Source organism: Fistularia commersonii, chromosome 21 (genome assembly GCF_037954325.1).
Source record: "Fistularia commersonii isolate RoL2024-O1a breed Wild chromosome 21, RoL_Fcom_v1.0, whole genome shotgun sequence".
Lineage (NCBI taxonomy): Eukaryota > Metazoa > Chordata > Actinopteri > Syngnathiformes > Fistulariidae > Fistularia > Fistularia commersonii.
In genome coordinates, this window is record NC_141304.1 from 13,497,478 (window position 1) to 13,511,555 (window position 14,078).

Genomic DNA, 14,078 nt, shown 5'->3' on the forward strand with positions numbered 1-14,078 from the left:
CACAAATTCCAGATTCCAAGAACATAAAAAAAAACAACAGTGCCCCATAGGCTTTCACAAAACACAACATGACTGCGTTTCGGTTGTTTAAGGGCTTTTGTATTGACGTAATCTAAAACCACCTTGAGGGTTCAAGCTTTTGCCAGTCGGAAGGTTGGATAATTACACATTAAAAACATCGACGGTTCTGTCACACCTCATCCCAAATACACCGATCGGCCACATCGTTGTGACCACCTGACCGGGTGTGTGCGGGTCACCACCGTCTTTGTGTTACAGTCCTAATTTGTCGAGGCGTGGACTTCATGAGACCTTGGCAGTTGCGCTCCGGCAGCGAAGATTTTAGCCATATATCATTCAAGTTGTAACATCGCAAGGTCTTGCCTCTGCCGGATCTGAAACATTTCTCCAGCACGTCTCACAAACGCATTGCAATGTGGAACTCTAAGTCCCGGTCAACATGAAATTGTTGTTGTGTTCAGCCATCACAACTTGACTAGGCTGAATGTTGCGAACACCTTTACGGTTTTTAAATAGCAACTTTAAGGACACAATGTTCCCCTGCTGCCTAATATTTCCTGTCCACTGGCAGGGGACACTGCAACCAAAAATACTGAGCAGAAACTAAGTGCATGAAATGTCTCACAGCATCAAGGGCTGTTCTTCTGACCCAGGGTTAGTTTTAGGAATTGATATAAAGGCAAATTATTTTCTATTCTCTATATAATCAGCCATAATTTTACCTAATGGAGATGACAGCAACACAGCACTGTCACTACCTTTGACATACATCCACTTCATGACAAGGGATGTGAAACAGCACAAATTGACTGCTCTTTTTACTGAAAGAAAATGGGAACAAAACAAACTAATGAGGCATGCTTTGCAGTCTTTTTGAGGAAAGCAGGACTTGTCCAGAAGTTTGGTCTTCTGAAACTAACCTTGAGGACCCAGTGAGGTTGACCGTAAACTAACATGGCAGCTGGATGCAGAACAACAAAGCAGAGCTGGAACAGGCCATATGAGGTTACCATAAAATGATATAAAATTAAATTAAATTGACTAAAATACAATAAGGTAATTTATTGTATACATACTAAATTTAATATGATAAAATATGATTTTAATATGTATATATATAATAATATATTTATAATATATCACATAAAAATATATATTATATTTTTAATATGATAAAATAAATAAAATAAAAGAATGCAAACAACATATCAGTATGTGTGTTTTTGGTTTATCGTTTTCTTTCAGCAGACAAAATTGACAAGGCAGCGTTGAGATTCATTAATAATGTCCTGCAGATATTATGGAGAGCACCATCTAAGCTGCTAGCATTTACTTCCAGATACTTTCTTCAATATAGACGGATATAAAGGAAAATGTTTTGATCATGCAATATCAAACCAAATCCATTTGCTCCGCCTTTCACTTTGGTCCTCATCTAATCCTACACAGCCTTGCAGCATGATTGTGGAGGCTCACTCCGTCTCACCAGAACATTAACAGACGGTGGGAGGGAGATCAGAGCTGGACCGGGCAGGATTTGGCTTATCATTAGGAACTAATGATGATATTTGAGTTGATAGCAGATTATAGTAAGGGCACTGCAAAGCACATATACCAGAGGCTTGCTTAGAGATGAGTAACTGTGGAGCAGTAACTGTGATGCAGCTACTTAGTATTTTATACACATATATATATATATATATATATATATATATATACTTAAAATGTGTACAAGATGGTGGTAAGACCAGCGTGTGATGTATGGTTCAAGGACAGTGGCAGTGAGGTTCTCTTTGGGAGTGAGGAGGATGGATCGGATCGGGAATGAGACCACCAGAGTGACAGCATGTCGGATGTTTTGGAGATAAAGGAGGACCGAGATGGTTTGGACACCTATAGAGGAGGGACAGTGAAGATCTGGGTAGAAGGACGCTGAGGGTGGAACTGCCAGGAAGGAGGACCAGAGGAAGACCAGACAGGACGTTTATGGATGGAATGAAAGAGGATGTGAAGTTAGTCGGTGTGAGAGAAAAGGATGCAGATGATTCTCTGTGGCGACCCCTGAAGGGAACAGCGAAAAGGGAAAATAGACTATATATGTATATATAAATGCACTTGGAGCAGTAACCCCCCAAGCTGGAGAAGTTCTCCCCATGTCCACGCGGATTTCCTCAGGGTTCTCCAGTTTCCTCCCTTAGTCCAGAAACATGCAGTGGGTTAATTGGATGCCTCCGACCCCACTGCGGCCGTCATAACAGGACAGGCGGAACAAATGAATTGACTGTAACTCTTATCTCTTCTCACTTGTACAGCACTTTGATTTAAAGGGCTCTATAAATATATTTATCATCACTGTTCTTTATTACCCAGTATTACTAATCATTTACTGCAATGTCAGTTACTACTAAAAGGCATGTATCCTAAATATCCACATATCAGTTCAAATAAAAAGACATGTGACAATTCATTGTGACAATATTTGAAGATGAAACTTTGAAAATAGATCAAAGTATAAATTGATTGGAAAAATCCATTGCGAGCCATTACGCAGCGCATATTTTGTGAATCATTCGCTTCAGTATGAGTCATTTTTTTTCTAATTTCATTCACTGAGAAGGGACAAAAGTAAACATGCCTATCAGTAGAAATAATTTCTCGAATGTTTCTTTTTAAAAACACACCACTGGCCCCGAAGGTCTAAAATATGACTCAGATAAGGGCCGGGTGAGCCAAGACATACATCCTCTGTGTTGCGAACACGCGGTTCGCGTGCTAAACACGCATGTGTACACAGTAACCATAGACATATTAAATAATTCACCAGAGCACTACTCATACAGACACTGTCTCACAGTGTTAACGTCACATCAAGAAGGTCGCGGCCTCTTTGACACTCGGCGCCAACCCCGTGATAAAAAGAAAACAAAAAACAGAGTGGAATTGTAGAATTATAACAGGAGGATCTTCAATACATGAACTGGGCATTGTTATGGAAATCGGTTTGGTTTAGTCAGGACATTCATTTACAGATCCTAAGTGCAAGGCTATTGGGGGGATTACAATTTGATCCCTGGGCTCCAAATACCTCCTTCGGTAAAGAAAGAAAAAATTCACATGTTCGGATTCAATGAGTTCATTCACCAAAATGCACATACAGAGAAATGTATGCAGCTTTTTTTGTAAGGTCAACCTACATTTAGACCCGGCATGCTGAAAGTCAACCGTCATTTTTTTTTTCTTTTTACACAAGACTCAACATTGTCTCCTTGCAGTGTTTTACTGGAGTGTCACATTCATATTCTGCGCATGCACAAGTCTCCAGCGTATCCTCAAACACACTCACACACACACACATTCAGGTCTCCCACCAGCCCACCACAACAATCACTCACCATCACATTATGTTACGGAGATGGTAGCAGCACCTCCGCCCTCTTTCTTACCCTCTCTTTCCACCTTTGTTTTTCCACCTAATTCCCAACTTTCCACTCCATTCTTCCCTCCCATTCCTCCTTTCTCATCAGGCGGGAAAAAAAAAAATCCACTCAAGAACTTGGAACATGCTTGCATGTTAATACACACTGCACCATCTCTCACACACTGACTTTCTTATTCTTATTCATAGAGTCACTTGCAGAGACTCAGTCTAACCCTATAATCTTCTTTCCTTCTCCACTCATCCTTCACATGCGTATATACACCCCGAGTCTCTGTGTTTGTGATTACACCTCTGGTGCGTGCAATACACGTGTGTGTGTGTGTGTGTGTTTGTTTCATTAAGATCATTAATGCTGCTCACACACAAACATTCAAAGGGCTGTGAATCAGATGTTAGAACAGCTTAATTCCTGCACTGCATTCAGGCTGTGGCGCCACAATCACACCTGCAGCCAGCACGGCACTGCAGACTTCAGAGAGAAGATTTTCTTTTAGCGCTGAAGGTGCTGAGAATATCACACGCTTGTTTGATGAGGCTTCATGCGACGAAACCGATGCGCCTCTGGAGAACACTTTTGCTGCGAGTGTCCCAATGTACGTCTCCGGCAAATGTTTCCTGCTTTTTTTTTTCCCCTTGGCTTTTTTTTTTTTTTTTGTAAAAGTTTCCCTGAGAGATGACGTGTTCATGAGTTTCATCAGACATTTTATATTATTCCTCCTATACTCACCCATCCCCAAATATAGGAACAACATCCCATTTTTCTGACACTTAAAAAAAAAAGCTAAATCATTTTCTGAATAGAATTGCCGCATAGTAAAATCTATTCTAACTAATGACCGTATTGCCAGACTGACCGAACTTGGTGGAGATGAAGGAAACACAGGTGACCTAAAGCATCTAATATGAGTTGAGTTAATACAAACTGGGCCCACGCGAGTTCCAGATTAAAAAAATCAATAATTCTTAGTTGACTATTAAGCCCTTTTTAATATGATTGATTTCTCTGAAGAGCACTCACCAGCAGACAATGTGACTTCTGCTGCCACGGGGTGATAATCATAACGTCAATGGAAAAGTAGTGACAACTCCCAGTGTCTGTCCAGTTCTGGCCACCCAACCTGCAAGACGTCGACTTAATGTATAAAGCAACTTAAAGCAACTCGAGCCACGCGCCTCCACGCCGGAAATGGTGAACTAGTGAGCGTGGGAATCACCAGAGGCCCTACTGTCTGAAATGATCACAATACCTAGCCGCTTATTGTTAACTGCTTTGCTATTTTCCCTTCAGGTTGAAACATACTTATCTTTATATTAAATGTGCATGGTTAATGTATTCTCCTGAGCATTATGACAAGGCTAATATGATTTAAAGTCAAGGTCAATGTCATGAGTGTGAAGTCATTCTTGAGAGGCTGTATGAGATTCTCATGCCTCAAATATTCTGCATAAAAAAAACACAGTCAAGGTTAATTCAAACTCTGGATGTGTGTCTCATTTCTTAGCTTCAGGATTATATTCACACATACCTTTCTAGCCAGCATGATGCCACAGGGGCAAAATCTGGGGGCCCGTCTTGGATTAGCTTCCAACGCCGGTGAGAGTTAATAACTGCAAACTACAGCCATCCTCAAGCACACGGCTTAAGTCTTACTCCTCATAACAAGCGTGGGGAAAAAGCCCCATCCCTGCTAAGTCCCCCAGAGTATCGCCATGCCATTTACACAACGTTAACTGCTATCAGTATAAAAGTAGACATGCAAGACATCCATAACTTAGGAGATCCAGAGTAGCGCCCACCGGAGTGAGAGTAGCTGACTACCCATTTAAACCCAAGGGAAACTAGAGGAACCCACTGGGTGAGGGATTACCAGTGACCAAACCAGAATACCCGCCATAATAACTTGTTTGACAGATGTTTATCCACCATGGTGACCCAGCGATCTTCAGTCTGGTTTGAAATACACCGAAAGCGCGCCAAAATCCAGTCCCCGATGGGCCTGCTTTTTGGTCACCCAGCCCGAGTAATCAGTCAAGATCAAAAAGGCAAAATATAGGTTCCCAGCTTTCCATGCACACAAACTTGATTTTCTTTACTGAAATAAAGAATACCGCTTTGCTGAGACAATGAAGCAAAAGCTAAACACTCAGGAGTCCTCACAACCTGTGCCCACAAAAATCAGAGAGCCCCAATGACTACGTTTGAAAAAGGGGATTGCTAGTTCCAAGTGGCAAAATCTATCCAGGGACATGCCAAAGAAGCTCTTTATTGTGTTTCAGGGGAAATATCTTGTTTGAACTAAACACAGGAAGCATCATGTTTAATGACTCCTCAAAAGTTTTGTTGATTTCAGTCCGCAACCCCACAGGACAGGAGCTCTTCCTGCCCGGTTGTTTGGAGGAAAACACAAACAGCAAAGCGTTGCAATTTGGTCCTTCACACTAATTAAGTTCTGAACACCAATTATGAAACTAGTAAATGACACCCAACTGTGCACGGCCTTGATCAAAACCTCCAGTGGCGCGGCGAGATCATTTTGATGGCTCAACGCAAATACGCTCAAAAATGGCACCAGCGTGTCAATTTGGAAGTACAGCAGTGGGAGGCTGGTGTGATTTTTTGTTTTTTTTCCTTCGCAAGAAAGGAAGGAAACATTGTCGGTATTCCAAATGTAGAGCTAAAGATAACACCCCCATGCAGAAATCATACAATTCAATTCCCAAGTTCCCACACGAGGATGTTCGTGAGTACTAGCAGAGCCTCATGGATCAGAGAAGGATCTGTAAATCTATCTCATCACAAGTGTCAACAAAAAGTGTCCCGGAATCTGTCTGGGTTTCAGGGGTTTCACCCACAACATTGTCTTCTACTGTCGCAAAGATAAGACCTGTTTGACAGTTGGGGAGGAACACAAGGTTCTCTGTATTTGATCGAGGAATTGTGTTCCACCAGGGTTTCGTGACGAAAGGGTCCGGACCGCCTTCGGGACACAGGGAAAAGATGCAGCATGCAACATTTCAGGTATGTGTGCACAACCATTGATGGATATTGTGCAATGTACATTGATAAGGTGCTTTATTTCACCATCATATTTAAAGACAGTGAATATTCCAAGTGCCAAACCATGAAAAGCTAAGTTGGAAATGTATAGCAGAAAAGGTTTGCAGCATTCGCCATTTGATGTCTGGAAAAGAAGTCGAGCTCAAGTTCGGAAACTGTAGATACCACATCGCTGCATAGTGTTTTTTTGGTTTGTTTTTTTGCTGTCATCCCAGAAATCGCCTCGGCAGCTCAACAGGAGGGTCGAGCCATTCCAAAATAAAAACGGGGAAAGGCACATGGAAAAAAAAATGGTTTTGAATGAGTGGAACAAGCTGGCTGTAAAGGACAGGACTCTGGATGAGAATGAGCAAACACCTTGCTAGTCCTCCCTGATAAACCGAAACTGTTATCAAAAATGCACTAGTGTGTACCGAAGAGACTCTCAGCGGAACAAATTACCACAAAGCTGCATCCCAACCTTTCTGGATCAACTATCTCCATCTTGAGCCGAGGTAACGATATGAGTAGCGCTTGGATATTGTTGACCTGCTTCGCTCAGACGTATTCAACCGGGAATAAATCTGGCAAGACAGCAAGGGCCCTTAAGGGTTTTATGTTTTTGCTGTCTGTATCCTGAAAACCTCACCTACATCAGGGAAAGGATTTTAAGAACAGCGTTCTAAAGAGTTACTTACAAATTTCCGGGACTGTTCATATTCCAAAAAATGCCCCAAAAAAAAAACGTCAAGACAACCCTATGACAAGGTCGAAACCAAAAACTCCAAGAAGCGAAGAAGCGAATTGAACTCCTAAGAAAAGCATCGGTGGAAATATCACCTGTTCTTTGAACTAAGCACCTTTAATTACACTAATCGTGACACGGCAGAATTTCCCGTTCTATGGCCAAAATTATACTTTTAACAGATGCTCTCACACAGGAGAGTCTAACTTCAGGATTATTAATCACACGCACACACACACACACACACACAAACACACTCCCGGTTAGCCCTCTCTCAGGGAGAACAAATAAATAGAAACAGACTTAACGGAACGGAACAAAACATTAATATATAATGGAAGGGAATAATTTGGCGATAAATCTGACTCTTGTGCCTTTTAACACAGGCAGTTTTTTCCGCTGTAGTCATAAATTAAGTGATTATGAATTGCTTGTGGGTTTTTTTTGTGTGTTTTTTACCTCTGTATATGAACATCAGGGTCTCCCACAGGCACATACACAGCAGGGGGTCCTTCACCACCAAACGAGAGAGGCGCCCCGTCAGGTGTCCTTCTGATCTCGGCATATCGTCAATAATCCCGCCGTCCCAGGTTGACAGCAGGGAATGGGGGCCCCCATCCCGCTCTCTGCAGACACACCTCGACTGAGGACGCTCCCTGTCGATCACACACGTTCGCATTAAGCGTCGAGGCCCTGTTGGCTGCACACCCAAATAACAGAAAAGCTCAATTTGCGCGCTAATCGCTCTTATTACCTGGTCTTGGGGCCGAGGAGCAACTGCCTGAAGTACGGACTGACGGCGCACAGCACGGCCGCATGCGCCCACCCGAGCTCTTTCCCAGAATCCCCAGCATAGAAAGCTACATCAGCGAACTGCACACCACGCTCCAGCAACCACTGCATATCCTGGGAGAAGCTTGATTCCTCCACTCGAATAGGGGGGAGACGCGCTGCAGGGAGGTCAAAAAAAAAAAAAAAAAAAAAAGGTAGAATTGAGCGGAAAGCATATGAAGAGTGCGCTGTGTGAATTAACACCGAGTGCTCGAAGAACTTGACCCTAATTGAAAAGATGAAAGGGAAATTTCGCCAAAGTTGTTATGCTCTGAGTCCTAGTTGTTTTCTAAATCACAATCTTTTGCTGAGTAAAAGTCTCTTCCACCTACTGTATACTTGTGATTAACCCGTTTTATGACCGACATGGGACAGACAAAAACACTCTAAGATACGACTGTGTTTGCAGGATATGAAAGACATGCACAGAAAAAAACAAGCATGCAGCATTATGCACTTTTTAATACGTTGTATTTCCTTACTTTTTTGCCTATTTAAGAAAAATGGTCATTTACTGGCACCGTAAACTGGCGTCTATCGCTTTTGTTATAGGTGGATAAGCAAAAAGGTTACGCTTGACCGATCAGTATCCCATCATATATTCTTATTGAATCTTTGGCATGCCGCGTCTCTGTGAACTTTAATTTTCACGGCGACAAAGAATTGGCTGCGCGAGAGTTGCCGTTGCCAAATCAGCACTCATCCCGTTCCATCCAGGCAACAGGAGAGTGAAGTGGCACTGGACGGGCTCCAATAAATCCACCTGCTTTCTCTATCCTCTTTGGCTGAAGCTGAAAATGTCAGTCATAATGTCGAATGGAGACACACTGCAGGTCAGATTACGATTTAGCACTTATTTAATACGTTGCATTTATTTTTATTGGATTTATTTGGTGACATTTTGCATTTTCTCCATCGTAAGTAGCGTTCACCAACCAATGCTGTACTGTCACTTATTCATCATTTTATATTGTAATTTTTGTTTGCAGATTCCAAATACCTTAAATGCAATATGATTGAAGGAAGAGTACGATTGTTTCGAAAATATGGTTTTTGGCTAATTCTCACATTGAGTCATTCTTCTTAACACATGGAGGAAGGATATATGCTATATATTCTATAGCTTTACATTTGCAGTATAAGTAGGTCTTTCAGTACGATTCCATAACTGTAATAGTCTTTTCAATGTCATTTGACGGTGCAGGCAGGAAAGTAAAAAAAAAAAAAATTACTCTGCAATGTTATCATTACTATCCAAACTATTTATACACCCGAAATGTCAGTCTGCAAACTGCACAGAACAACAGACGTCTGTGCTGCTAATGTCAAATATCCACACTAATTGAGAAAATGTGATTACAGATTAGATTATGACTAATGCTTTCTAATCCCACAATAACAATCACTGAGCTGCCTCCGAACAAACCACTATACACTCAGCCATTGCGGCGTCTGGTGATGAAACCAACTCGGCCTAAAATAGATTTAGAAAATCACTGAATGAAAGTTGTCCATCTCGCTGTGGCTCGGTTTCCCGTTTGAAATGGAGAATATCGATCCGCAGGAAACCTGTGCGCTCAGCCTTTTTTTTACAGCGCGCAAAGTTCAGGGGGAGACAATCTTAACTTATGAAATAGCTATTTAGAGAAATAATGACGACCAAATGATGTTACAGTAAAATTACTTATCGACATGACACAAAAAAGCATGAAGCAGTATTAGTGTTGAGAGAGTAGATTCTTCTTCAGACCTGGTTGCTCTAAATGAGGAGGGCGAAGCTCATTCACTTTATTGCCCCGTCTCTTCTCTGGCCGCTCTTTGGCTTTGTGTTTCAGACACTGAATCATGAAGTACTCCAGCTGAATAATCCAGAAAACACAGTTCAAAAGCATGATATATCTATATCTATATGATCTATTCTCTAGAGACGGTTTAGCAGTCACTCAATTCAGTACGAAACCAGTATGATATTTAAATACATAAAAATGAGACACATTATATAGATCAGTGGTCCCCAACCCCCGGGTTGCGGACCGGTATCGGTCCATGGATCAATTGGTACCGGGCCGTCCAAGATATAATCAATTGTTTCCGTTGGATTTATTATCTGAGTCTGAAAAATTTTCATTTTGAAAAATGTTTTATTTTGAAAAATGACCGGTTACATATCAGTCACTTGAGTGCCAAAAATGTAACCCACAAGCTAGCAAAATGAGTAGAAAAACATCAGACGGACAGTGTCTTTTCAAAGGGGAATAGGTATAGTGAAGAGACAGAAGAAGAGCTTACAACTTCCAGAAAAAAAAAATTTTAACAGACAATACCAGGAGTTCTAGTTGAAATGTGGTGTTACCGTAACAGGTGATTCCCACAGACCAGGCCACCCTTGTTATATGCAATGAGGCAATGAAGCCTTCATTATACTCATGTTATGTTGTTGGCGCAATGTTACGAGGAAGCTGCCAATAAAGTTGCATCCGAGTACACAGTGGATTCACTTTTATTATTATAGTCGCAATATAAACAATCTTTGTGTACCCCCCTGCACCCCCCACCCCGGTCCGTGGTAAAATTGTCAAGCGCTGACCGGTCCGCGGTGATAAAAAGGTCGGGGACCACTGATATGGATCACAAGTTCATTTAAGTACCTATTGAATCCCAGCCACTACACGATATCAATAGAATTTTGTGTATTTTGATTGTTCAATTAGTTTTGCTGTGTGTGTGTGTGTGTGTGTGTGTGTGTGTGTGTGTGTGTGCTCTTGCTCACCACACTGCCAAAGTAGCGTCCCACGAACACATGGTTGAGAGAGGGCAACTCCAGGTAGGTGGCCCCCAGGTCTCGAGACAGCTGCAGACCTTCACTGTGAGGCACACAGCTGCTCCAGTCTGATGCACACAGTGGACACGTACAGGGAGGGCCTTCATCTGAGCGCAGGGAGGTCAAGATAGTGAAATAAAGCAATGTAAAGACATAAGAGTAGCTCATAAATACCGTTTGCACAATTGCACGTATAGGTGTTGGCCGGATGAGCTGTAGTTGGACAATGCGCACAGTATGAAATGTAAATGCTCAGTTATTTTACGTTAAAATCAAAATATTGGTATTGAAGAAACAATGCTGAATACTTTGATCATAAGTGTCGACAGCAACATAAATCGACGATAGAAAGAAATTATAATGGCACCGACACTTGCCGATACTGTATTTGCAGCGGTAAAGAACACCACACAAGTACAGGAAAATCGTATTCAATCTTTTAAAAAATTTAAAACGATACGTTCAACATCGGCAATGTAAAGTACGATGCATCGGTCGAATCTTGCACTTCTCGTGTCGACCGATATTTACACAGACACCGATCCCTCCGTACAAGACAGATGTCGGTCATTGTAATCGGGTGACCTGCATTTGTGTTGGGCTTTATGAAAACAAAGCAATTCATCACTATTACAGAGAGCCTTGACCATGCAGTTAAATAAACAACACACAGCAACAAGGAGCATACGGTATATCACATTTGCAGATAGGTCACAGAACAATCAATAACCCCCTTCAAAAACATAGCTATTTTAAGCGAGTCTGGGTGGAAGTGCTCTCTCATATTCTGTGATAAGAAATGTTGGGTTTTTATCTGGCCATGTAATGGGATGTTTTTACATCTAACATCTGCAGCCATGCGAGCACCTGGTAATTTTCTGAAGGAGGAGGAAGGAAAGAGCCTGAGAGAATTGGCCGGATGCACGGCTAAGTGCTATAAAATTTGATAAATCACATCGCTAATAACCTGCAGTCATGACACAGAGAACTGGACAGCATGTACATCAATGTGTGTAAGGGAGTTAGACAGAATGGAAATTGGAGTGTGTACGTCTGACGGGCAGTGACTTGGCATATCATCGATAGGTTTGTGTGCAAGATGGTGCGCGAGTGCCCTTGGATAAATCCGCTGGTGCTCTTGCGCTCAGCGCTGGTTTAATGGCTGCGTTAATGCACGTACGACAACGCTCCCTGCCACAGCTTTGCCTTAGGTGGTCCAAGTCATGCAGCAGGAAGCGCTTGAAGCTCAGTCAACATTCTCTGTAGTCATGAGGGTATAGCGTGAAAATAATCACGGCCGCAGCCACAAACAAAAACACAAACAAAGGCTCTGTTCTACAGCCATGAACTCCCTCTCTGTCCTCTTCCCCGGGTGAAACTTGACTTGCACTGTGATCGTTCTGCAGTGCTGCTCTGACAGGATCTCAAAGAATGTTCAGCAGAAAAGCTAAAAATACAACCTGGTACATTTGATGGGCTTGTTTACAGAATCGAGATGCAACAAGGGTCAGTGTGTCTGCTGAAACAAAGACTCCTTGAGGTACAGATATAAGGGAACATTCACTCCTCATGTGTTCAGTAGCCTCCGGTGAGGCTACACACAAGGTTTTAGCGCTGTTTTGGGTATGACTGTATGTAGTCATACTTGTGCTTCAGCAGGTTACGTTTTTACTGGCTTTCGAATCAATATCACGACTTCCTTTCGCGTGTTTCCTGCAGGATAGCAGGCGAGAGGTGATATATACAGTAAATAAGTACATTTTTCCATATATATTGCATATACTGTATGTTGGCCAAAGAAAAACGGCACAGGTTAATACCATAAATCTGAAATTAATGACTTGTTTCATAAATATGCATTTCTTGTAGATGACCCGCTTCCCACTGACTGTACCTCGGTGAACGGATGTTTCCATGTCAGGTGATTAAAATCCAAAGCCGCTCCAATACCAACTCTTTTTTCTTTGCCCTCCACAATTTTCATTTTCAGCTAGAATTCAACGTCTGTCTGATTCAAAGTGAAACACATTAATGCTGTTTCGTTGATAAACACTGCCCGGTATTTTACAGTATTTTATGCTGAAATTGCTGCGCCATGATAAGAATAGGCTAGTAAAGAGTACATCTCATTTTGTGCATTTTGCTGTGATTGTTTACCTCATTTCTATATTTGTACTTATTAAACTGAAGAGCAGGTCTTGTTTCATATTGTGTAATGAGGAAAACATTTGTTAAGGCAACATTCCTCTCTATGGTAGATAACAGTAATGTTATTTATAGATATGCTCCCACCACTAATCTTAAACATCTGGATGCTGTCTTTCATTCAGCTCCAAGATTTAGTTCAGATGTCCCACATGGTACCCGTTTAGATCTTTTCTCTTCTCTATCACAAGGTCAGTTGGTCTACCCTCCGTCGGGTAAGACCGACACTTCTTTTGTTGCAGGGCTGCTTCAAAATGACACCCTTGTTTATCATCTCTTTCGTGCCCAACACTTTCTAAATTTAACACCTGTTCTCAAGACGGTTAGAGTCGGTTACTGCAGGAGTTACCAAGCCTTGGAGTTCTCCGTCCCCTGGGCTGGAAAACTACGCAGCGTGGACAGCATCTCCATATGACACTATCAAAACTAAAAAAAAAAGTCTGTAGCGGATTTGTTGAAAGATATGTTTAACAAACTTACTTATCTTTTACCTATATCACCTACAATGACAATAACTTACTCGAAGCACTATTCGTCATTATCCTTGATATACGAAGGCATACTTATTTCTCTGCTACTTTACGTCACTATTTCTGTGTACGTTCCACCATGCAGTATTCCTAAGCCCGAGGAAGCCTCTCAAATTTGAGGTGAAACGTCTTCAAGGAAGCAAGTCCAGTTGCCAGGGTAAGATTTGACCACGATAAAATTCATAGCCATTTTATTTTTATTTAATTAGTTTTCTGTCCGATCTTGCACAATAATGGATGACTGGAGCCAATGCCAATATGTGGGAGTAAAGAACTTCAGACTTGACACAAATCTAATATAAGTACTGGCCCTACACAGTGTATAACAAGTTTAAACAACAAATATACTTCTGATGCAAGACGACCTGATTGAAACCGAATCCATTTTCATATCCAATTACTGAACTGATATTTAAGCAGCATTTAAATGCAACAGTTGAGCTGTTTAC

The 14,078-nt window shown here is 41.7% G+C and overlaps 1 protein-coding gene across 2 annotated transcripts in view; it reads right to left on the reverse strand.

Annotated features, from left to right (window-relative positions):
* rhobtb3 (Rho related BTB domain containing 3) overlaps positions 1 to 14,078 on the reverse strand; it is a 29,899-nt gene that overhangs the window by 13,482 nt on the left and 2,339 nt on the right. The window contains exons 4-7 of one of the 2 annotated variants that reach the window (XM_086168037.1): positions 10,844 to 10,962; positions 9,824 to 9,932; positions 7,997 to 8,192; positions 7,702 to 7,898 (exon numbers count right to left, since the gene is read on the reverse strand). In XM_086168037.1, the coding sequence (XP_086024163.1) occupies positions 7,702 to 7,898; positions 7,997 to 8,192; positions 9,824 to 9,932; positions 10,844 to 10,962 (621 nt within the window). Of the gene's footprint in view, positions 1 to 7,701; positions 7,899 to 7,996; positions 8,193 to 9,823; positions 9,933 to 10,843; positions 11,002 to 14,078 lie in introns of both variants that reach the window. The other variant, XM_086168036.1, reaches the window with a different exon arrangement.